The following is a 26,132-nucleotide window of genomic DNA, read 5'->3' on the forward strand; positions in this document are numbered from 1 at the left end:
GTGTATATGTATATATTCCAATTTTTAATTATAAAGTCAAATTGTATGTATCATGTGGTATCAATTAATTAATGGTAGAATGAGTTGTACAATTAATGGTTTTTTATTCATTAAATGATTATGCTATGTCTGCCACTACTATCAATTACCCCTCCCTCCGTTCATCTTTTCTTGTTCATTGTTTCTATTTACTTGTCTTTTAACTTAGTATATCTATTAAGAAAATAATAATTGACATAGTAAGTTTATTATTTTATCCCTATAAATTGATAGAAATGCAAAAGTCAATTTACTTATTAAAGGAGGTTCTACATTTTTCAAAAATATTAACTTTCTAAATAAATTGAGGTATAATAGATAAAAATATATTATCTTTTTTATTTATTTATTTGTCAAAAATGGCAAGTAAAAAGTCAAAATTGAACAACTAAAAAGGGATGGGGGAGTACTATTTTGAAATATCCAACAATATTTGTCTAGTTTATAAAAGGCCTAATCCATCAATGGCCCCTTAAAGTTGGCACTAATTTTCACTTAGACATTTTAACTAGGCTTTGTTCATTTTAGACACCTTATGTCGGGTTTCACTATGCCATTTTGACACTTTTTGCTTACATGACTTAGTGAGTGTAATATACTTGTTGAGCGCGCGTGAAAAACCTATTTAGTCAATTTTTTAATTATTTTTTTCTTCTTCTTTCCTATTTTCAAATATTAACTTTCTAAATAAATTGAGGTATAATAGATAAAAATATATTATCTTTTTTATTTATTTATTTGTCAAAAATGGCAAGTAAAAAGTCAAAATTGAACAACTAAAAAGGGATGGGGGAGTACTATTTTGAAATATCCAACAATATTTGTCTAGTTTATAAAAGGCCTAATCCATCAATGGCCCCTTAAAGTTGGCACTAATTTTCACTTAGACATTTTAACTAGGCTTTGTTCATTTTAGACACCTTATGTCGGGTTTCACTATGCCATTTTGACACTTTTTGCTTACATGACTTAGTGAGTGTAATATACTTGTTGAGCGCGCGTGAAAAACCTATTTAGTCAATTTTTTAATTATTTTTTTCTTCTTCTTTCCCATTTTCAGCCACCATTTTTGCAAACTTAAATATCCAACATGGTGAATAAAAATAGTTACAGTAAAATGATGAAAAATGATGGAAACTATTTTAGAAATTTAGGAATAGACCCATTTCAAGATTAAATATTAAATTATTCATGAGATTCTTTCTTGAAAGAATTTAATATTTAAAGAAAAGTGAGTTTAATTTTTTGGTGAATTATAAACCTGCTAATTAGGGTAAAAAAGAGGGGGGGAAATTGACACTAATAAAAAAGAAAGAGTATATTGGTGCCCATATGTTTTAGCAAAAAAGAGATGAGGTATTTGGAGTAGACAATGGGGTGGTGGAATGGGTATGTGCAGATTTTTCTGCAAATGAGTAGGGATATTTGGAGAAGGCGGGGAGGGGGGGAGGGGAACAAGTGTCTGGAAATGGGTATGGGTTTTTGGAGAAAGACAATTGGGGGGCGGGGTCATGTGGGGATTTTATTGATTTAATTTGTTTTAAAAAAATTATTTGGGCAAAAATTCACGTGTCATTGAGTCATTGGTTACTTTATATTTTTACTCAAAATTCATTATCTACAAATTGTTTTTGACAAATGTTGTCATTTAATTCGTCAATTTACACATCATTCGCGAGTGTAACACACACCTCATATATTTTTGTTGATTGGCAAAAGAGTGTCAAAATGACACAGCGAGACCCTACATGAGGTATCTAAAATAAACATCGCCCACTTGAGGTGCCTAAGTGAAACTTCGGGCTAACTTTAAGGGGTCACCGATAGGTTAGGCCTTTATAAAACTAATGAATAATGAACCATGTTATATCTATTTTAATTAGAGTGATTTGGTAAAATTACATTTATCCTTCTTAATCTATGTGTCAAGTCAGAGAGAGGATCTCATATTCAATGAGAGATTATGTGGTATTAATGGGTTAGAAAACAATTGTCTTAAACATGACATTAACCATTGCTAAAATAAAATAGACTATGGTGTTCATTAAAAAGATGTAGCAAAAAGGGATTTCATTAAAATGCAAATGGACCAATCAATTAGTAAAATTTGTTACAACCTATAATAAGGCAAACCTAAAAAAAAAAGAACATTGCCTAGAAAGGATGTAACTAATTAGTGAAAAAAAAATTACAATTGACAAAAGACATGTTTGATTGCTAAATCACACACAAATATAATAAGAAATTGATCACTCACATTTAAAAGAAGGAAAAAATAAAAACTAATTATAATCACCAAAAATAAAAGAAAAAAAAAAACTAATTAAGATTGGTGAAAATAACTTGGAAATCAGTATATGTTTAAAGCAAAGCATCATCATCAGGTCCAGCAAGAATTACCTGCAATTTTAGAAAAAATTGTCTTAGTATCTCTAACTTGAGGGCAGCAGTTGCGGATTCAAGATTTTAAGTTAGTGCCAACAGAATGACATTGCACTCATTCTATGTTGCTTGGACTCTTCAAAAATATTGATGAATGTGTCAGTTCATCCAAAATAGTGCATTTTACGAGGATTCGACATGTGTGCAACAACATTATTGGAGAGTCTGAGCAACATAATATAAAGATTTGCAGTTGAAGAAACAAACAGAAGCTACTTACATTGCAGTCCATGGCATATTTCCGAGCTGCCATAAGGGCTCCGTTTCTTTCTTTCTCTGATTCGAATACTAACACAAAGGAATGTCCTTTCCTTGGTAGCCAAAACAATGACTTTGCCGCAGAATTTCCGCCTCCTCTAAATCCACATAGCTGAAATGAAAAGTTTTTTTTTTTGGGATAAGATATGATGCACTTAGTATTTGGTGTGAAAAATTGAAAGAACCTATGAAGCTCATATAATCACTCAAACTGAATAGTAAACACTGGTAATCGGCAATTGGAGCGTGAATGAACTACTTAATTATCATTTCACCAAATACCTGCATAGACTTGGAGTATGAATCTCTAGCTTTTGTAATCCATCCTTTGCCCAACTTCAGCTTTGTTTTTCCGACATGAAAGCAGTGTGCAGAACGTGATGAATAGTTCCGTCCATTCATCTGTGCAATGACCACCTGCAAAAAAAAGGATTACCATAAAGTAGTCAACTCACAGACAAGTCCGCGATTTAATTTATGTCGGCACAAAAATGAAATGATGTGAATGATTGATATTTGACTTCCGGAAAAGTGTGTTAATTGTATGAAAATACTTACACTGAATTCAATGTTTGACTTCCGGAAAAGTGTCTCGACATAGCTCCCCAATCCAGATGCTGTAAGAATTGGATTAAAAGAACCTCTCATTTTTTGTAATTAACATAAATACAAAAGACAAACCAGGAAAAAATGCTACGATAGCTACATTTAGAAGTGAACATTAAGAAGGAAACTCATAAATTGAAATAAATGTGATCAAGGGCCAACCTGGATCGATAGGAGCAGTAGTTGTCAGTGAAACTTTTTGGCCATTTGAGACTATATCTGCTTCTAGAAGTCTCCCAACGTCAATAGGCTCCGGAGCATAAACAAATTTGTCCGCGCCTGGTACAGTGAACCAGTAATCAGTTAATGACAATAATTGCGGTGAGACAAAAAAGACTGACGTTAAGCTCTCACCAGTTAGTTAGATTTCAAAATTGGTGAAACCAAAGCAATAGCTAAAATTAAATTTATATATATGTTATATCTGGTACAATTATCAGATTCCTCATACAACTCCATCACAGTTTATTCAAACTTTAGAAGGTTCTTATGCCATTTTAGAGGTATTGTTCACTAGACATAATTTAGAGTCCTTGTAATATAGACTAACATTGTATTTGCTGAGATGTGAATAAAATTCCACATATTGATGAATGTATTTGCTTTCATTTAAAGATATAAAATTCTTAAGAGTCAATGATCAAAAGCACACCTAAACCATCACTTTTTTGCAAGTTTCACACTCCCAACTATAAGTTGTTCCTTTTCCTACCTGCACTATCACCATTATGTATTATGACACACCTCGAAGCTGACTAGGACAACTATCTGTTGTTCCTTTTTCCTACATAAACACTCAACTAGGTGTGTTTTAGTATGTGGTGAAGTCAAGTAGGAAAGGGGAACAACTAATAGTTGGGATGAGAAACTCGCAAAAAAGTGATACTTCAGGCGTGTTTTTGACCATTATCATATCGTGACACAAGAACATGGAATCTTTAGCCATTTCAAATGAAAGACTTGAGAAGATATATGCAGAATGGAAAGCAGAGTTAATACCAACAATAGGTTCCCTTCTGCTGCATTCAGAGGATAAACGATACCACTGAATCGAACATTTTGAAACATCAATGGCTTCATCTGAACATGACTGGATTCTTATTATAGAGCCTAACATTTCAGAACCAGTCAACTCATAAAATTCAGACTTATTTTGACCGGCTCTTCTGCTCATTGTTAGCTGCAAACAATGAGGAATCATCAATATTCCAAACAGAAAAGGAGCAGAATTACTACAGGCTTAATAAATTCTAAAGATTCCACACTTGCATCCTCTAGTGGTAGTCAAAAAAACATTAAAATTTAAAAGCCTTAAGTCTAATTCTGAGAAAATGAACATATTCGCTTAATATCTAAGAATAATCTTATATTCTAAAGGTCAAACAGAGTGAAACAATAATATTGTGTATACAATGTATAATACTCCCTCCGTTTAAATTTGTTTAAATTTGTTTGTCTTACTTTCCTTTTTAGTTTGTTTCAAAAAGAATGTCTTTCTTTTTTGGAAACTCTTCCATTTCAACTTTCCACATGACATGTTGTAAGACTACATGATTAAAGGACAATTTGGTACATTCTACATATCTTTAGTTTAAGACCACAAGATTCAAGTCTTCTTTAGTTTCTTAAACTCCGTGTCAGACAAACAAATTGAAACGTGGGGAGTAGTTCATTTACAACAACATATCCAATGTGGTCCCAAAAGTGGGGTTTGGGGAGGGTGGGGTGGGGTGTACATAGACCCTACCCCACCTTTGTGTGGTAGAGAGGCTATAATAGTTCATTTATGTGAATTTAGTAATGAGCCGCAACATGTAGTTGATTGAATATGCTGTTTAATATAGGAAGGACCCCCTGGACTCATGAGAGCTTCAATCATTATGGATGGCATGTTCTAGTAAGTGGGACTTTCGAGACTTATCTTTCGTTAATAACAGTAGGAACTGCCATAATTGGTTAGACAGAGAAGGGTAGTTAGTTAAATTGCATACAGTTGTTTGCATCTGTAATTGAATCTGTCCCTTTTTTGAGAAGCATCAAATAGCCAATGATAGATCAATCATAAGTAGTTAGCTTCAGTTTGTGGACAAGTACAGCAAACTCCAATTAGCCGATGATAGATTTTGACGAAAAGGAAATTTCCAAGGTTAGAAGTTTGATACTCTCTCAAGTCTCAACAACCCCGAAACATGTACCATGATTGGAAATATTACCAGTTCCATCTAGTTAGAATTGAGGTGTAGTTGATTGATACTATAATATAGCTGAAAGTGTCAGGACTGAACATAACAAAGGAAACATACAGTAGTTAGTTTACGAGTGTGCTTTCTGGCTTATAGCTTGGTTTAGTGGGGAAAAAGAACATTGAGAAGTACTAGTTGTCGGTTATTCTGGAAGTGGCATGATAGAAACACATGAGGCTTTGTAAGACAAGAAAATCACAACTGATCAAGCCAGTGCTGTGCTAAAGAGAGGACCACTATAGATAGGTTTTTACAATTTTAAATTTTGAACATTTACGAAAAGATATACCATACTCTTCCAGGTTCACTGGATCATTAGATCCTAAACAAAAAGGATACCTCTTTCTGAAGCTTAAATGAAACAGTAGACTTCTCCCTGATCTGGATTCTTAAAGCCCTCAGTTCATGTTCCATGTCCATCACCTAAAAAGAACAGATATATTGAAAGTTCAAGTGGTGTCACGGATTGGCTATGAAAGTAAAGTGAAGCATATTTAAAGCATACCTTACTAGGCTGATGCAAGAGTTTTATTCTTCTAGCTTCTTGAACCTCTTCCAGCAGTCCCTCCACTTCCTGGCAAAGGTAAGTGTTAGTTCCATTTGGGAAATAAAACATTTATCCTTTCATGAAAATCAAATTGTTTTTGTATGTAATTACCATAATCAACTATTGTCAAGAAAAAGGAAACCATAATTTGAAAATCTATAGCAGAAAAGTAACTTCAGATGCTTTTGTAGTTCTCTACACATTGAAATTTGTGCAAGGCAATTGTGGACCATCAACAGGATTGAGAATAGTTAAGACCTTCAACTCACATGGTAGTCAAAAAAGGCATCTATGATTGAGAATTTGGTATGCTTTCTTCAATTGATTTAAACTAGTTCTCTCTCTATATATATGAAGAAAAAGAAAGATCTTATATTTAACACATCATAGACACTATATTCTTTTCAAATAATCGTAGTAGGCTCAAGACTGAGAACTGTTTGGATAAGTAAGAATACAAGGATTTTTTCTTGCAAGTTTGAGTTACATAGAAAATGTTGGGTCAAATGTAATCTATCGATGTCTTATATTTTGTGACAAGACAAAAGAAATAACAGCAAAAACGAATTTTCTTGAGAGGCCGATCATCAAAATATTGGAGCAGACCAAAATTAAAAGACCAATTCTTTTCCCTCAATGATTTAGTTATATGACATGTAAGATAAAATAAGAGTCGAGGATTAAAAACACAACTAAAGTATCCCGGCTTTCGAGTTTCATACATGAACTATCAAGTGTGCTAGTTTCCTACCTGAACTATCACCAACTATTTATCAAAACACGCTATCAATTGTTCCCTTTTCCTACCTGAATGAAGGTGATATTTCAGGTAGGAAAATGGGAAAATGGAACAACTAATAGAAAATATTCTATGAGGAAACTTATGGAATACAAACTTTGTACACCAAAATCAAACTATCAGAAGATCAAAAACACAGAAGTTGACTATATCAATATTTTAAAAAACAAGTCGGATTTCAAAGAGGCAATGAATGGATATAATATCAAAAATAAGAACTGAACAATGCATGGTAGTTACCTGTTTTGCTGAGGTCGGGGAATTCCTTTCTTCTTCATCAAGGGCCTCTCCAATTCTTTGCACGACTGATCTGGCACTCTCAATTTCAGCACAAGCAAAAGATCTTTCCTGGTTAACCAATCTTTTAGCATCTTCTGAGGCCTGTAAGACAAAACACTTTCAGTTTCTTTTCTCCGTGTTTCTTTCACATACAGAAAAGCACAGAGATTAGCGACCGAGGCTTGACCACAATTCAAATGATATAGAAATAACCTGCTTGAGAAAATTCACTAGCTTTTTCACTTCAAACTTCTCTTGAATAAGCTCTCCCTCATTTTGTGTCAGCTTTACTGCCAAAGCTTCCACCTGGACAAAGTATGCAGTGAGGCTTTAGAAAGATAAGACATATATTTAGCTAAGTAAACCAAAGAATATTTTAAAGTATATATCTGAAAAAAATTCTTATTTCCATTACATTTCGCAATAGACAAACAAGGAATCACTGATTCAATTATGTGGAACAATTTGCAAAGAAGACTAACCAATGAAATAGCTTTTTCAATGTCCTCCTTGTTAAGTCCTGTCAATCTTCCTTTGAGAAATTCTAAAGAATCTCTGAGCTTCTTCAAAAGGACATGTCCCTCTAGGGAAGGTGCCTCTCTAATTTTAGCCTGGAAAAAAGAAAAACTCAATTTATATAAAGTTCAAGTCCTATATTGATATCTTCATAAAAAATATATCTATCTCAAGACCAAAAACGCAGTAAATGATGCCTAGCTTCACATGAAATTCATTTATTTGTTTATTCTTTTCATCTCTATTGTCCTACGTGATGTAAAATCAAAACATGTCGGCCAATTAGATGGCACAAGCGTGCAAACAGAAAAATGAATGTTACCTCATTAGACAATTTAGCTGCAGCTGACAAATTCTTGTCAAATTTGCTAGCAAGGTCACGAACAGAAAGGCGGTTGTGTTGTTCTGTCAGCCGGTCTGTTTCTTCCTCGACTACCTCCTTTAAAGGTGGGCCTTTATTATCCTCCTTTGTATCCTGTAGAACCTCAAAGTTGGGTCCTAGCTTATATGTTGGAAACTGGTTATTGGACAAGCTCACATCTCTTGATACTGACCGGACTATCTGCATCTGAGGCTCCTCTACAAATTCTGGACTGACCTTTGTCATTTGACCAGTTTTATCTGTTCATCAAGATGCCATAAATTTAATATCCCAACAGACATCAAAAAGAGATCAAATATCTACAAGAAAGTTCCAGAAAAAAACAGATTGCAGCCTACATGAAACATCTGTAACTACACCATTCCACACTCAAAAATGGGAACAAAAAATTCTTTCCCAAAATTAAACAAGATTGCATTAGCATTTAAGAGAACTTGAGGTGATAGGATATAATTCAACACCATTGAAGCCAAACAAGACAATCTTGGAAACTAGCCATAAGCTATAGAATATTTTGGTGAATATACTACCAACAATCTTCTATCTTTCACGGGAGTACATAGACATTTTACCAAATATAGTCTTGTAAACCCAAGATAAATAGGCAATTGCCTAAAACTTAGTGACAATATTAGAAAAAGGTATTCAGAAATCAGCAAAACTAGTGCTGATCAAGGAATGAAAAAGAAAAATAAGAAAGAAACTTCAAGACTAGAGTGTTATAAGAATAAAGTTTCACACAGAAAGAAATAAAAATATACCAAAAGGAGGTAATTTAGAGTTTTGGTAGGTGAAAGGGGGGGCAACATAAAGTTGAAAGACTGCAATATATAATCAAAGAAGGAACAAAGCATGTTTGGGTTAAAGACATCATGATTACTGCTGGAGTTAGTAATAATGTATTGGCAAAAGCTTTCTAGTGAAGATCCATCATCAGCAATGGAGAAACAGAAAAAACAACAATTCTTGATCTTAAATGTCACTAAAGAAATTGGAAAAAAATTATATATATTTTCAGAGAAAGTAAAGGAGGAAAAGGCAAACCTCATGATCTACCTTGAGAGCCAAAATAGAGAAGAAAAGTGAGATTGTAGAATCAAGAAAATTTGCACTTCCCTTAATTTGGATAGTATAATATATTGTTGAGAGTGAAAATTCTTTTGTTTTGGTAAAGTAGCTTATCTGTCTCCAGTACAGAATATGAAAACATCTAAGTTTAAGTCTTGACACATGCATTACCAAATTTAGAAACAAAAATTCATTACTGATACAGACATTTCTTTAACAGTAACCCCTTTTTTTGCGTGTGTAATACTTCATTAGATGAATAAAGATACAAACTTTCCTTAATAAACATGCTTAAAATGCAAAAATCAAGGCATTTAATTAAGAAAGAACATCCTTTTCCTTACCAGCAAAGCAAGCAAAATTAAAAAAAAACTTCATGCATTAGCAGAGGAACAAAATGGAAGAACCCCAAATGAATAAAACACTAAAACATGAATCAAAAAAACAGAAAAATGCTAATACTTACAAATTATTGAAGAAATTATGCAAATGAAAAAAAAAACATGTTTTTATGTTCTTTAAACTGAAAAGACATAAACATCCTTACTAAACATGCTTAAGAAGCAAAAATCAAGGCATTAATTAAGAAAAGAGCATCCATTTCCTCACCAGCAAAGCAAGCAAAAATAGTTTTTTTTTTTCCAAAAAAAGCTTCATGCATTAGTAGAGGAACAAAAATGGAAGAACCCCATATGAAAAAAAACACTCAAGAATAAATCAAAAATCTGAAAAAATGCAAATACTTGCAGATTATTGAAGAAATTAAGCAGATGAAAAGTACAGATTTTTATATTCTTCAAACTGAAAAGACACAAACTTTACTTACTAAACATTGCTAAGAAGCAAAAATCAAGGCATTAAATTAAAAAAAGAACATCCACTTCCTCACCAGCAAAGCAAGCAAAGAAGCTTCATGCAATAGCAGAGGAACAAAAATGGAAGAACCCCATATGAAAAAAAACACTAAAGATTGAATCAAAAAGCTGAAAAAAATGCTAATACTTACAGATTATTGAAGAAATTAGGCAGATGAAAAGAACATATTTTTATGTTCTTGAACAATAAAACACCCCACTGAAACTGAAAGTTCTTGAGAGAGAGAGAAGGGTGATGGGAACAAGTGAGAAGAAGAAGTTTGAGAGAGAGAGAAATGGATGTCTGCTTTTGTAAAAGCAAAGTGAAAAAGAAAAGCTTCTTCGTTCCTTATGTGTTTACCAGATTTTAGTTTTCCCCTTTTCTCTTTCTGTAGTCTCTTATTACTCACAGCTAAGCAAAACACATTTACAGATACTATACTATATACTATATGTACAGTATTTATTTATATCTCATTAAATTTTTTAGGATAACTAATCAAAATATATAGTGATATATCCTTTTTGGTTTCATTTATTTATTTATGTGACTTTGTAGGTCAGAGTCTTTTGTAAAAAAAAAAAAAAAAAAATATTTGTGAGCTAAAATGTATTTTATTTATGAGTTTTGAGTCCAGTGTCGTCTAATTTTGAGATCCAAGAGTTTGAATCTTTTAATGTTTAACTTTGTGATCAAAAATCTTAAATTCTTTGCTATTCAATTTTGTGATAAAAAATCTTGAATCTCAAATGTTTGATTTGGAAATCGAAGGTATTCTCGAATTCTTTCATATTTTAAATTTTAAAAGTATAAAAATCTTTTGTAAATATTTTTAAAAAGGTAAAATCAATTTCTATAGTAAGAGATCATGATTCAATAATAAGAACTTTGGAAAATTGATAATGATTCAAAGCTAGTTTCCTTAACACTAAAATTATGTTGGTTTATATTTTTCAAATAACTTTTTGGTAAGAAATTTAAAAAAGAAGAAGCTTAGTTTACTTCTTACCAAAAAGAATTGACTTTCTTGATCATTTTTATTATTCGAATATAAACTTATAAAGGAAGAAAAAAGACTCATATTTATTGACTTAAAATATTTTTTGAAAATGAAAGTCTTTGCACAGTAAGAATATTGATACCTACTCGAACAAATGCAATTATTTGAAACGTCAATTATCATACCCATATTCTTTAAGAGAAAAAAAAGAAGTAATGTTATGACTTGACTCTTTGTCCTAACTTCATAATTTCTACGACTAATATCAAGTTATGATAACATGGGACAACAATTAGGTCGACAATGAGTGTATGCGATTTTATTTCTATTTTATGAAAGCATCAAATTTATTTTCAATAAATTTATTATATAAAATTAATATAATATCGCAAAAGTCATATTGAAAACAGTAAAACAGTAAATAATAACATCGATAATTAATGCGATAATTCTAAAACAAAAGAAGCAACACATAATATTAAAATCTAAAATAAAATACTAATAAAGTAATAATAATTATTCCTTTGGGGACACACAATAAACCTGATAAATAAATTAGATTACGCTCGACTACCTAACAACGTTCAATACTTCTACCCTACCAACATGGGTTGTGGTGCACTGGTTGGAGTGTTTCACCCTTTACCAGAGGTTTTGTGTTCTAGCACTGGGTATGAAGAAAATCTTGTTGGGAGCGTCACCCCCGAATGGGCCTTGCAAAGCGCTATCCGAATTTAGTAGGAGCTTCAATATAGACTCCGGACACCGGGTGGAAAACCAAAAAAAAAATACTTCTATCCTATTAAATTATTTTATTGATTTGTTGCAACATCTTAGTCAAAAAGTAGATTGACCAAAGTAAATTGTGAGGTGGCATCTCACGTGGTGTCTTTTAATGGGCTTTACTTCAAAGCCCATCATTGTAAATCCGTTAAAAGGTCAATTTAGGTTAAAGCCCAATTAACAGACCACGCGCAAGTGGGCCCACTTTACAAGCCTGATTTACACAATTATCGATGGCGCGTGCAGAAGTGCGAGTGGGATTATCATATTAGGAGACATGTTTTTACGGTAAGATACCGTTATTAGATTCACCTTCCATTTTGAGGAATTTGCAGAACTGCCATTTCCCGTCGTTTACGTCAATATGTTGGGTAACCTAAGGAATGGATGCACGTGCATGTACTATTTTTAGATATTTTTTTCGTCGAAAGATTTCTTTTAGTAAGAAAAATATATTAGTCGAGATTGAATATGAAAGATTCCGGGAAAGGTAGAAGTGGATCGAAGAAATATTAAAGAGAACTGATTAGATTATAGCTTACCGATGATATTAATTAAATAGGAGGATGCATGACACAATTAGAGTAGAAAGCTAGTAGTTTGGTATTTGTGTATTCTCACTAACCCTTTCATACTAGTAATAGTAGAATTACACTCTTGTAGACTTTTTTTACTATATTTATTTGTTTCTTATACTTCAATTATATATTATTATGTTGTATTCTGTATTTTCCAAAAATATTACACACATTCTAGCAATTTTGTAATAAACAATACATTTAAAATATAGTTTTTCTCCCCCAAAAAATTAGATTGAACTTGTTTTTAAAAATATGGGATTTTATGAACATTATTCATTCTTTTATCCTTTTTCCTCTATTTGAACTATATACTAATTAGTTTACCCAATTACGTTTAATTCCATACTATAAACAGTGTCAACATCACCAAATCCCTTTCATATATTTTTTTCTCACATTATTTTCAATTTGACGATAGGCAACGTTGTAGGGGCCAATAGCTTTTATCAACTCTTACAATGTCATTTTCTTTATATAGTTATATCATTTTCAAGATTATAATATTCTTATTAAAGATATAGCTATGTAGTTTTACCAGTACAAAAAATATTAGATAATAAGATATTAAACAGATCAACAATTTTCAGAGTTTGACATAGAAATAATGAGATAAAAAATTAAAACCTTAAATCTAAGTACGTTATACTTTTATAGTCATATCAATCATACGATACCTTATGCCGTTAATCCCTCTAATTTAATTTTAACTTAATTTACACTAAAAGATAATCCAAATGTAGGTTTTCACTAAAATTAACAAAAATATTCATATATTTTATCAAATGATACTAATAAATTTGGATTTCTTCCATGAATAAGAAAATAACTAGAAAATGAAGAAAAAAACATAAAGAGGTGAATCAAATGTGTTGTTTCAATTAGTACAAATTGCTACATCAATCCTTTCACACAAACTTTAATCATTAAATCAATTGGATACAATTAACCTTTTATTATTATTATTATTATTATTTTCTTAATTTGCTTAGGGTTCTATCTTCTCATGATGAATATACTCAAGTACTAATAAAGAATGTTGTTTACTTGTAACAAAAATATTCTAAATATAGTTTATTGGTGGTTCCTGTGAACCAATCGCGTCTTGCCACATATACTAATTATCCGTTAATTATATATCCACTGATTAGATTTTATTAATTAATTAATTAAAACGACTTGTCCTCATGATGATTCTTTTTGTAGATAAATTTTGAGCTAATTGACAAACCTTTGCTTTAATTAACATTTTGTATTGTTTATTACATGTAGGCGGGGCAATTGGTAGGTATCATTAAGAAGCTATTTTTTAATATTATAATTAGTGATTAAATTCTAATTAGCTCTAAAAGTATGATTAATTTGATGAATAAAAAGTTTAAAAGGAAGTGAAATTGGAATATTTGGGAGTTGTTTTGTTGGACCTAACTAGATATAGCTTTCATACTATCCTTCTTTGTTTAATATGAGTTGGTTCATTAATAATGATTAATTTTACCTAATGCTTATTATATACTCTAGTTAATTATAAGCAAAAATGTCATTGAAAATGAAAGATTATTTTTTTAATTAAAAAGATGAGAAACTCTTTGTGGTTTAGTTTTTTCTTGAAAAATATAATTAATAGGACATGAATATGGTCAAATAGTTGTTTTATCTTCACATGATGAATAGATCAAATATTTGAATCGTTATTATATGTCAATTTTGTTTGATGATATAAAAATATATAAAATATGTCAATATACAATAACGTTAAATATTCCGATCTATACATAAACAAATAGACTTAAGGAGGTAAATCACTTATTATTGATTATTTTTTTTTAGAATTTAAACCTGACACCTTTATTAAATAAATACTAGGTAGTATGAAAAAATAAACAAATGGTTAAATCAATTCGTTAGAACAGCTAGCAAAATTGATAGTCCATTTAATTTTTTTTTTTTTATAATGTATAAGTTGGACTTGGTGATTGGTATGTACGAAGTTATCCAATCATTTAATATTATTTAATTTCTACAAATTAAAATAAGTAGAAAATTTTCAAAATAGGAGTTCATAAGATTAATAGTTGTGGGACAAAGACTTTATAAATAACATGCCTATGAAGGAAATTAAATAACTACTACAACTATAGATATTAAAAAGATTAGGTTTGCCTCATAAATTTAACTAAAAGGATAGTGATTGATCAGCAGTCAAGTAGCTAGGGTAGTTTAATTTATCCATAAGACATTAACTATTTTTAATAATCAATAACGTACGTAAAGTTTTATACAGATAATATGTTGGCCTATATTAATTGTCATAATACATGTAAGTGGAATTGAAATTGTTATTGGCTTATGCTTCTACTTTTCGTAAACAAGAATGAGCTTTTTTGAGTTATTCAATAGCCTCCCCCTCCCCGAGATAGATCTTGACATACTATTTTTGCATCTCTCTAACTAAATTCGCATATATTAGAATAACTCGTTAATGATTGATTAGCTTTAATTTAATATATAAACTCACCTATAGAAATAAAAAAATAATAAGATTTTACTTTTTGTTCCAAATTGATACTCGTTAATGATTGATCAAACTTAATGAATTCGCCTTTGAAAAATAAAAATTTGTTAATAGTTTATCAAATTTGTTAGATTTACCCCCAAAAATAAGAACAAGATTTTACTTTTAATTCCATATTGATATATATATATATATACACACACGTTTGTAAACTTTTTTTTTATGACAAGGATTATATTAATTAGTTTTGGACTATTACTATAGACTTGTTTTATATTTTACGTATATCCCAAAAAAAGACTATTGTATGATTCTCATGTTCAAAAAGTTCTCAATAAATTCATGGAAGTTTTTTCTCTAATTGCCAGAAAACATAACACATGGTAGGTCCAATATATATCTCCATGCATGTACCAATAATACTTTGTGTAGACCCTTATATAGCTATATAATATATTATAAGTAGTTATGGCCCCTATTTCCTTCTCATTCGGTGTCTAGTAATTGTTTAGAATTCGATTAAATTTAATTTTATGTTGAAAAATATCTCATATTGCAGGTAAATTATACTATTCAATTTTTTATCAGAAGTGATTTTATATTCAAAAATCAAATTCAAAATTTATAATTAAAGATGAATGAATATTTATTACTCGACCATCACAATGCTTAAGTGGTATATATATATATATATGGCCCTCACCTCATTGTCTTTATGAACTCTTCTCTTATGGTTGCAATTTATTTTATTGGCCTATTGTATATTAATGCGTCAAAGTTTGGAAGATATTGCCATTTGGATTACAAATTTGTGCTACACAAAAAATAATTTAATTTCATAGTATATATAAAAATATAAAATAATCCAAACGAAATAAGTTCTATAATTCACGGGTCTCAAATAAACACATTACTAGTTTTGTAATATCACATGATAAAGATAAAGCTTGGTCGAGGGGTTTCCTTGTAATAATAATATATCCAACAACTAGTATATATGATGGGAATAAGATTTGTTAATTATTAATTAGAAATATCGGATTTGTAGCTTAAAAATAAAAGAAAATATTTGGTAAAAAATATTATTTTTTAATAAATTGTTGTGAATCATGATTAGCCAAATTAGTGAGTTTGGGAATCTCAAGTGGTTCAACAACAACAATTACTTTCTAGTCTCGATCTCCTGAAAAAAGTAGAATCAATTATATAAATTCTAGCTATTCCATTTAAGCTCAATTACTCGTGTTATTATTTTATTATATCAAATAAAATAGAAGTAAAAGTAATAATAAGTTAAATATATGTTAATACATGTAGTACTGTTTAATAATAATAATAATAATAATAGAAATCCTCTCACAAGACTAAAATATATTCTCAACTAGTAGATATATTACCTATATAAAAAAATTTTCCTTCATTGCATGTGTCCTATACCTATATATTTAGTTAAATAAGCAATTTATTCAAGAATTTATAGATCTTTCGAGATAATTTCTTTTCATGTGATTTAAATCTATATATATTGTCCAATTTTAATAATACTAGACACTATAGGTGTACTTCCATACCCACAAATCGATACATATTTATGTGTACGCCAAATATGATCAAATTATCTCAACTGATGCATCGCTATATATAGCTATTTGCATCTTGTACTGAATGCGATCATTTTTAATCTTATCTAGCCTTATGTAATTACACATATATTTAAGCAATCACCTCTCTACAACACTCATCTTGTGAATTGTTTAATATTAACTTTATATTAATTACTAGCTAGTACCATATAATATTGCTGATTTCTCTTTTTATATTTACTCTACAGAATTGCATTACATAAGGTGATAATCTTTCATTTTAACAATCCAATTTTAACTCTACGAATAACATTTTAATTTATTCTACCATTATCTTGAAATAACGAGCCTAAATATCTAAAAGAGTGGTCCAACCAACATTTTAAAATTTTCCTTTTTTTCAAGATAGAGTGCTTCCTTCTTTTTCTAAGAAGAAAAAAAGAGTCCTTCAATTTAAAGCCACAAGATCATCAACTCTCTTTATTTTGTTTCTTGATTTTTGCAGCTTTACTAAAGTTGCTAGTATTTACATCTTCTTGTTTATAAATTTGAATTGGAATTAAATCTTTATAAACAAAAATACAGTAAAGTTTCTTTCACTTTAATACTATTGAAAGAGTTAATATAAATTGTTTTTTATTTAACAAAAAAACAAGGAGAGGGACAATATTCATAATATATGTACTCTATTTGGATGTAGAAAATGAATCATAAGAAGACATAAAAGTCACAGAGAATAATTGTTTGAACAGTTTAAAAAATGTCCAAAATATCAGAGACAATCCAAGTCTATGAGTAGTCAATTGACTCCTCGAACATATATAATGATTTTTGTCACTTTCCTCACGTTTTATTTTTTCATTTTATTTTATATTATACGTTCTGAAATTTTTTAAAAAAATCTATTTACCTTTATTTATAATTTCATCGGTTTAATTTAGTCGATTATAGTAGGTTATTTTAGTTAGGTAAGATTGAGCATCATATTAAACAAATGTTTATTTGCTCCTATTTCGTATTGATGACCAAATAAAAAGAAAGAAAATGGTGATAAGGCTACGATCATTTCTGTTTATTAGGTTCTAAATGAGTTGCTAATACATATTAAGAATTTTCGTCGAAATTATTAAATTTTATCGAATTCATAACTTCAACGGTAAATTTGCTCTTTTTCATTTTTAAAAAACGGAGTAGGGAAAATGGAAAAGAGATTGCAAGGTGGGAATTGAACTCTCACCAATAAGGTGAAAATTCGTATAACCAATCAATTGAGCTATAAAGATTAACCGTTAATTCACTTATGTATCTTACTTTCTCTTTTATTTTCCTACACAACTTGTTCACTTATCCTTTTTGGTCTTTCTCTCCAAACAATGGGCCAAGAAAAGTATGAATTGGGCTTATTTCATTGTTTTGATAGAAAAATTACATAAGTGAAGGTCTTTTATTTAATAATTACCACTTTTAAGTATACTTTTAATTTATTACCATTCTTGTCAACTTTTAGCAATACTTACTTAAAACAATTTTGTTCCTTTAAACTTAGCAAAAAGTGCTGCCATTCACAACTTTTAGCAATGCTGTCATTCAGCCAAATTGTTATATATGATTAAAAGAATAATGTTAACAAATATCGTAAATATTTTTTAAAAAGTGTACACGTAAGTGATTTTCCCTTGTTTGATTCTCAAACTCTGTTTTATCTATAGATTGGGTCATTGAGTGATTGGACTTACATCCTTTTGGGCCAATCAAACAAGGCTTTTTTTAGAGCCCAAAGATTGAGAAAAGTTCTAATGGGAAGCGTTTCTAAATTAGTCGAGGCATCAAAACGGATATACGACATCGAGTGGATTGTTTTTTTTTCCTCTTAAAAAGTGACACTTTAGAAAGGTATAAGATGCTTGATTGATCCAAACATAATAGAAGTTTTCAAGCTGGTCATATTTTGGCAAATCCACATACTAGAGCCTTGGTATTATTTTTTTACTCAAATATGAGTAGTTTACTCAATTAGTAATGTGTGTATATTTTTCATCTACAAAGGAGACAATAAGTACTCCTACTATATTGCAATTGTCAATTATGAGTTATAGTAACCATAGGTGTCAAATGAGTGAGTTGTATTGTATTTGAACGGATCAAAATAGATCAAGTTAATAAATAGCATATTGTTGATCCGCCCAAATGTTATTTGCGCTAAAATGAGGGTCACAATGTAACTCGCTCAATTTTTACTAAATTTTAATTGCTTTATTTATTCTTTTACGTGTTTTAGCAGCTAAAAACTATTCATTTCTTTATCGTAGCTATATTTAACACATAAAATAAATAAAAAATATCTTTTTAAAAAAACTTCAACAAGATTTTTCATTGGTTAATTTGGGCTATATATCGACCCTATTTTTACAGGCTAAATAAACTAAGCTAATAAGTAAACAAATCAATAATCCGTTCAAATTTAATAAGTTAGATGAATTATATTTTTAGAGGCTTAGAGGGTGTTTGGATTGACTTAAGAGTTAGTCAAACTTACTTTAAAGTCAGTTTGGTTTTAGGAAGTGTTTGACAAATATAAAAAATAACTTAAAATAAGTAAAAAAAAATGACAAACTTTTAAGCCAATTCAAACACTCTCGTCAGAACAACTAAGTTGTTGTACGTTTTTTTTTCCCTACAGTACGTAAAACTTGTAAACCACTAGATTTTCATGACAAAATTAATAACAACTATGTTGGTAGGTTTGCGTATCCAGAATCATGAGATTGACTTAAAAGTTGGTCAAACTTACTTTAAAGTCAGTTTTGATTTTTAGAAGTGTTTGACAAATATAAAAAAAAAGTAAAAAAAAAAAGACTTAAAATAAGTTAGGAAGTGTTTGACAAGGTTAAAATTGACTTTAAATAACTTAAAATAAGTCAAAAACCAAATGTAGGTCTCTCCTATTTTTTATTTTTTGACTTAAAAGTCATTTCAGTTTGACTTTTTGTTTTTAACTTAAAAGTTACTTTTTTTAAAGTCAATTCAAACGGGTTCTTAGTTGTGACATTATGCACAATGGACCTTTAATTTGTTTCTTTGTGTGTGTGATTGTTGTAATAATACATTAGTCAAAACAGTATTTGTCAAATTACACCAAACATAAATGAATAGGCCTAAAAGGCAAAAATTCAGTTGAGAACTTGAGATATACATTCCAAAATTTACATTTATGAAGTTTTCCACATATAGTAGAACAATCAAGTCACTGATTATTCTAATTAATTTTGTAACTAACATTAAATTTAGATGAGAACTTGAGATACATCGTCAAACTTTTTTCCATCAAAAATTAAAATTTTAGATTTTGGATATTATCAAAATTAGATAAAGATTGACTTTTTACTATTTGGGGGTTAAATAGTTGATCTTTTTTTATCAAGAATCCAATTTTTAGTTCCTGGGTAGTGTCAAAATAGGATAAAATTTGAATTTTTAGTCTTTGGGTGTTATGGATAGTTAATCAGGTTATCAAAAATTCCATTTTTAGTTTTTGGGTAGTGTCAAAATAGGATAAAGATTGAATTTTTACTCTGTGGGTGTTATTGATAGTTAAATCTTTTTATCAAAAATCCAAGAATTTCTGGGGGCACTAGCACGAGCAAAAATGGTTGAAAAGTCTACTGTTTGAAATAGAGTAAAACAACTCTCTGGTTAGTGTGAAAATTGGATAAAGATTGATTTTTTACTCTTGGGTGTTATAGATAGTTAATGTTTTTAGTCAAAAATTCAATTTTTAGTTTTTGGGTATAATCAAGATTGAATTTTTACTCTCTGGGTGTTCTAGATAGTTAATCGTTTTAGCTTTGGGTTACTCTTTCTTTATTGCTGCTGAACTACGACATGATGCTTCATTTAATATAGTTTTGAACAATATTTCTTTTTGAGTTATCGCACCATTTTGTCATCACTTGCAGCTTTTATGGATTTTCATATCGTTTTCTATTAATTTACATGCTAGCGTGGATATTACAGGGAGTGTGATGATGTCCTTACCTTATTTGTACAGTTTTCAGCTTCAGTACTATTAAGTAATCCAAGCATATACCTAGTTTCACCACTTTGTGCACTTAACCGCGACTTTTTGTGTTTGATTGTGGTTATATAAGAAACTGTCGTTGTGTAGAAACATTGATTGTTCCACAAACAAGGCATGTGCCTACTCAACAAAACGTGAGTATTCGAAGGGTGTCAATTTCTAGTTCATGTAATGCTTCGATTTCTAACTAACAGTTCATCATTTCGTTGTATCAGAAACTGAAATGCCCCGATGAGGATGCAGAACATTTGAAACTTGAGGCCACAAAGCGAAAGCTCCATGAGTGTTACCAAGAAGTTGAAAATGGTTAGTTTGGTTTCTTAAATAACTCATCGTGCACTACAAAACATGTGATGATATTTCCTTATTAATTGTTCTTCAGCCAAGAGGCAGAGGATTCAAGTAATGAAGTTGAAGGACATACCCAAGCAAGGCCGTGGCATTAGAAAGCCTCATAATAGGCCTTTGGTCAAGAGGCGTCAATGATTTTCTTCGCCTTTGCTAGTCAATCTTGTGGAGGAGCATCGCCAGTGAAGACTCGTGTCAATGGTATCAGCTAATAACTCAAGATATAGTGGATCTCGTTTAGTTAGGAGAGGTGCGCGTTTTGAAATGTTGTCCAAATTATACATTTTCCTGTTGGAAGGACCTGAATTGTTCCCCCATTTTCCGACTTTTTTGAACATTAGCCTGCTCTATTTTTTTTCTTTCATAGAAATGCCCTGAATTGCAATTTGCACATCAGAATAAGTGCATTTACATGTGGCTGGATCATTTTGTTTACAAATGATACAATTATGAAAGAAATACAAAAGTTGGACCTATTTGATCATGATCTTTATTATATTCAGTTATCATAGTTTCACATCTATTATACGAATGGGTGCATTTGTCAGTCGACGCAAGAAATAATCAAATAATCTCAAACGAATTGGTACATACAAGGAAACATTTCATAATATCTAGGAAACATTTCTTATTACAACAACAAAAAAAAAACCATTAATATAATACATAGAAAAATCATTTTATAACGACGCCATTTACCCAAATATCTTATGGATGCTTCCAAAGGAAATTTGACTATTATAGTGACATATCCTTACAGAAGATGATTGTTATAAAAATGTCTGACTGTAGTGATCATCAAGCGGCATAACTTAGAGAGAAGAAAAGATAGGGACCCCAGGTAGTGTGTAACTAGCATCAACAATAAATATATTGCCACATACATAATTTGAAGAATCATGGACCAAATATCTCAATAGTGAAGTCAATGCTGGATCAGTTGTACCAAAAGTTTTAAGTGGAATACTTCTTTTTGCTACATTTTTTAGCCATTCTTTTTTCACTAAATTCTCAGTAATCTCTGATTTGAAAAGACCTGGAGCTATTGCATTCACTCTAATATTGTGTTCTCCCAATTCTAATGCCATTATCTGCAAATTTCATAAACAAAGTTAGTACGATAGGTGTTTGATACGACGAACGTCATAGAATCCATAGCAGCCTTAGAGGAACTATAAGCAATAGCACCACGCATTAAAGCTCTATTTAAACCAGAAATAGATGAAATATTAATAATTGAGCCTCCTTTTTTTGAAGCTTGCATTTGTCTTCCAACATATTTGGAAACTAACCAAGATCCTGTCAAATTTGTTCTTAAAGTGTTTTCCCACTCTTCCTCTGAAATATCCACTGAAGATTTTATTCCTCCTATATATAAACAAAAAATATATTCATATTATATACTATATATGAAATTAAATTAAAGTAGCTTCTGTCGAAAAATAATACTGCATATATAGAACAATTATTAGAAGTTCAATGAATTAATGATTTGGAATTCACGAATCTACTCTACTAAAACCAAGATAGATTGTCAAAAACGTAGAGGACGTAGGATGGATAATTGATCAGATCTATTACGAATAAGAGTTCCCTCATTTGAGATCTCTATGAAGAGTATCAAGCAAGAAATCAAGATTTTATTTAGGATGTTATTTTGGATCTCATCGAGAACTTTCAATAACTTACCAAACAAAGGCAAAGAAATAAAACTATAAAATACAATTTTTTAAAACTATATATTATTATTATATAAATTGTTGAATTAATCTCCTTTGATATTAATACATATTTTATTTATTGACAAAGCAGTTCAAAAAGTGTGTTATGTTATGAGTCGAATCTAATTAGATGTGATATATATATATATATATATATATATATATTATAGTATTTTAGCTCCATCGTGGTACAAGTATTAAATATAAATATTTTGTGAATTTCATATGAAACTACTTATTTATTCGTGTTTTTACTAACCAAGGACACATACATTTTGTTGGTATAAACTTTTTTACGTACGTACCTCTAACGCCAAGTTCAATAGCCATAGCTCTAACCAAATGAGAATTTAGGTCTGTATGATGAATAGTGGAAAAATATTAAAGAATTGAAAGGTGCAAAGTTGAGGAACGTAATGATTGGGGGTAAGATAAAACAAATAATGTTTGAAAGGTTAGGTTGCTGTAATAATTAGGGAAGGTAATATATATATATGGGTGTAATTGGATAATGAATTAGAAGGACGATATGACAACTTCTGTATATAAAAATGTATATAAAAATGGTGGGGATAAATTGTTGTGGGTTTGTAACATAATTGAGGAATAATTGAATGCTAATGATTATAATATGTGGTGTAGGAAATTGTTATTTGAGAAGAATGGATACTAATATTGGTTGGCTGTTTTTGTTAGTGTTGATGTATTAAAAATTGTATGGAAAACTTGGTTAGTCATTCATGTGAGTTCTTGGCATTATTGTACGACTTCTTAATGACCAATTAATGATTGACAATTGAGTTAGTTATTACCATCATATAGTAATAGATTGAAGTTGGCAACATACTCCAGTGAAGTGTAGTTTATACAATTGAATAGGTCAGGTTATTACTTATAGCATAGGTGCTATGAGTTAGCATGGTTCTCGCCACTGGTTCATCACCAGTTAGCTTCCTTTTTTAATTAATATTATTTTATTATCATAATACAAGGTAAGTTGTAATATATTGAGATAGGTAATTAAATATTAGGTATATTATATTATTCGACCTTGGTTATGTACATTCTTATGTGACCAACTACTTCATTATGGGCGTGGTTTAGAGTATGATTCACTTTCTACGTCCGTGTATGTTTTCGCTTCTATGGGTAGTCCCTAGTAGTGGATCGAGTGTACCAATTTTGTGATTGTCCTCCTAGTAGGATTGCATCCTTGGTTAGACTTGTTCATTCCAGTTATGTAAGATTTGGTGTTGTTTGGAATAGTTGAAGTATTCTAGTGATCCAACACACACAACTTTGTTTATGAGAATTTATAGGAGAGCTACTATGAAAATTTACAGCTGTTCGATAGACTTAAGATTTATCTCATCATCGGTATCATGTTTTGGCTATGTGTGATTGAGTGTGAGGACCATTGGGTCTAGTTTTGTCATTCTTAAGGTTTGTCTATAATAGCTACTAATCTAGCATTTTCACAGTGTTGTTAGAGGTTCTGTATGCTTGGGTGCATCACTCGATGGTGGGTACTTGATCATTTCCATCTTTGGATCAGATGAGTTCGATTCTTCTTGATGATTACTTGATGTCTAAAGATCATATTTTTATAGCTTAAGCTCGAGGAAATATTATGTTGTGAGGAAGTAATCTTGATAAGATCTATGATGGCTTGTGCATTATGAGTGTGTGGTGGTTGGTTCAGGTTCACTCCTGATTGTAGCCAATATTGATTAAGGATTTTATCATGGTTATGTTAGATAATATTTGTCCTGACGGTTGTGTCAAGGTCTAGTTGGAGAATCGGTCAGTTGAAGAGTCCACTTGGGAATAGTTTTGTTGTTAGTAGAGTTTACATACAATAACATTTATCATTAGAGTATTGGGATGGTCCCATTTGAGGCATTGTATGGGAGGAGGTGTATAGATCTCCAATTGGTTGGATTGATATTTTTGATATGAGACCTTGGGTACTAATATTTTGAAGGAATTGTTGAGACAACTATCCTTTCTTACCCTTACCTTCTTTTGATCGTTCGAGGAGGAACGATGGATAAATTGGTATCTAATGTAATGACTCATTTGGTAGTTTTGAGTAAAAGAGTTTTTTATTTTCATAAAAAACTCTTTCAATAGATTCTAAATGAGTATTTTGAACTATTCGTAACTATATTATTAAATTAGTGGGGTAGTTTTAATAATTAATTTAGTTGGTGGTTAAAGAATTACCACTAAAATTAGTAGTGAGCAATTTTTACCTCTTTTATAATTAGTCATATAATAATTAAGGTTAATAATTAATCTGCAGAAGAAAGGAAAACCAAAAGAGCCGCATGATCATAGAGTAAGATTGGAAAGACGGCTTCAGGTAACTCTTTCACTGAATTATTATTATTATTATTATTATTATTGTTGTTGTTGTTGTTGAATTAATCTCCTTTGGTATAAATAAATATTTTATTTAGTGACAAAGCGGTTCAAAAAGTATGTCATGTTATGAGTCGAATCTTAAATGTGATATATCATTTAGTATTTTAGCTCCATCGTGACTACAAGTATTAAATATAAATATTTTGTGAATTTCATACCAAACTACTTATTTATTCATGTTTTTACTAACCAAGAACTAGGACAGTAAAATCGATAAATTTCAAAACCGAATCGAACCATAATACATTTTGTTGGTATAAACTTTTTTACGTACGTACCTCTAACGCCAGCATTGTTAATAAGAGCATCAATGTGACCAAAAGCATCCCAAGCTTTCTTTACTGATGCTTCAATAGTTGTACCATCAGCAGTAACATCAAGTTCAATAGCCATAGCTCTAACTAAATGAGAATTTGTATTAATTTCATCACAAAGGGACTTCAACCGGTCCCCCCTACGAGCACCCGCCACCACTCTGCACCCGGACCTAGCTAGGTCAAGGCAGAATTCACGGCCGAGCCCCGCCGACGCACCGGTTACAAACACCACTTTGCCTTCCAATTGTAGCCATGGCTCCAAATGGTTAGCCACATTGTTCATTTTTTGAGTCCTTGGCTCAACATATTTTGGTACTTGTGTTGTCATTATTATATTGTGCTAGCTATGGGACTTGCTAGAAGTTTCTGTTCTGTTTTTAAGGTAGGTAAGATGTGGACATCTATACAAGTAAATTTTTTTGAATAGGGGACATAATTTTTTTTTAATAGAAATTAGAAAAACATGGTCCGTGCATATGTATGTGATTCATAGGTTCTACTATAAAACTAATCATTGATATTTTTCAAAATATGGGCCCCATGGACCATATTTCAAGTTTTATTATCATCAAAAGACAAAAGTTATGTTGTCCTGGTAATTAATACTTCTCCATATTTAACAAACTTCTCGAATTCAAGCTCTAAAAATTTATAAGAAGTTGTCTTTGATAGTGAGAGAATTTTTCAATACAAATTCAGATTAGTCGGGCCTTAAAAACGAATTCCTAACATCAAATGGAAAGGAAAA

The 26,132-nt window shown here is 30.6% G+C and overlaps 2 protein-coding genes across 3 annotated transcripts; both read right to left on the reverse strand.

The window, feature by feature from the left end:
• Positions 1-2,092: 2,092 nt before the first annotated feature.
• LOC102582276 (stomatal closure-related actin-binding protein 3-like) lies at positions 2,093-10,445 on the reverse strand. Of its 2 annotated transcripts, none has more exons than XM_006364727.2 (13): positions 10,186-10,445; positions 8,052-8,350; positions 7,696-7,824; positions 7,427-7,519; positions 7,175-7,315; positions 6,094-6,162; positions 5,928-6,011; positions 4,345-4,525; positions 3,508-3,624; positions 3,298-3,356; positions 3,022-3,156; positions 2,702-2,851; positions 2,093-2,439 (listed from the first exon to the last, which is right to left on the reverse strand). In XM_006364727.2, the coding sequence occupies exons 2-13, from the start codon at positions 8,334-8,336 to the stop codon at positions 2,401-2,403; spliced, it is 1,482 nt and encodes a 493-aa protein (XP_006364789.1). In that variant the 5' UTR covers positions 8,337-8,350; positions 10,186-10,445; the 3' UTR covers positions 2,093-2,400. The 2 variants fall into 2 exon arrangements, with proteins under 2 accessions (XP_006364789.1, XP_006364790.1); XM_006364728.2 differs by lacking the exon at positions 10,186-10,445 and adding an exon at positions 9,927-9,954.
• An 11,057-nt stretch (positions 10,446-21,502) lies between these two features.
• Positions 21,503-25,750, reverse strand: LOC102583050 (3-oxoacyl-[acyl-carrier-protein] reductase FabG-like). The gene is made up of 3 exons (XM_015304094.1): positions 25,346-25,750; positions 22,058-22,287; positions 21,503-22,010 (listed from the first exon to the last, which is right to left on the reverse strand). The coding sequence occupies exons 1-3, from the start codon at positions 25,710-25,712 to the stop codon at positions 21,732-21,734; spliced, it is 876 nt and encodes a 291-aa protein (XP_015159580.1). The 5' UTR covers positions 25,713-25,750; the 3' UTR covers positions 21,503-21,731.
• Positions 25,751-26,132: the final 382 nt, after the last annotated feature.

Source organism: Solanum tuberosum, unplaced genomic scaffold (assembly GCF_000226075.1).
Source record: "Solanum tuberosum cultivar DM 1-3 516 R44 unplaced genomic scaffold, SolTub_3.0 scf00506, whole genome shotgun sequence".
Taxonomy (NCBI): domain Eukaryota; kingdom Viridiplantae; phylum Streptophyta; class Magnoliopsida; order Solanales; family Solanaceae; genus Solanum; species Solanum tuberosum.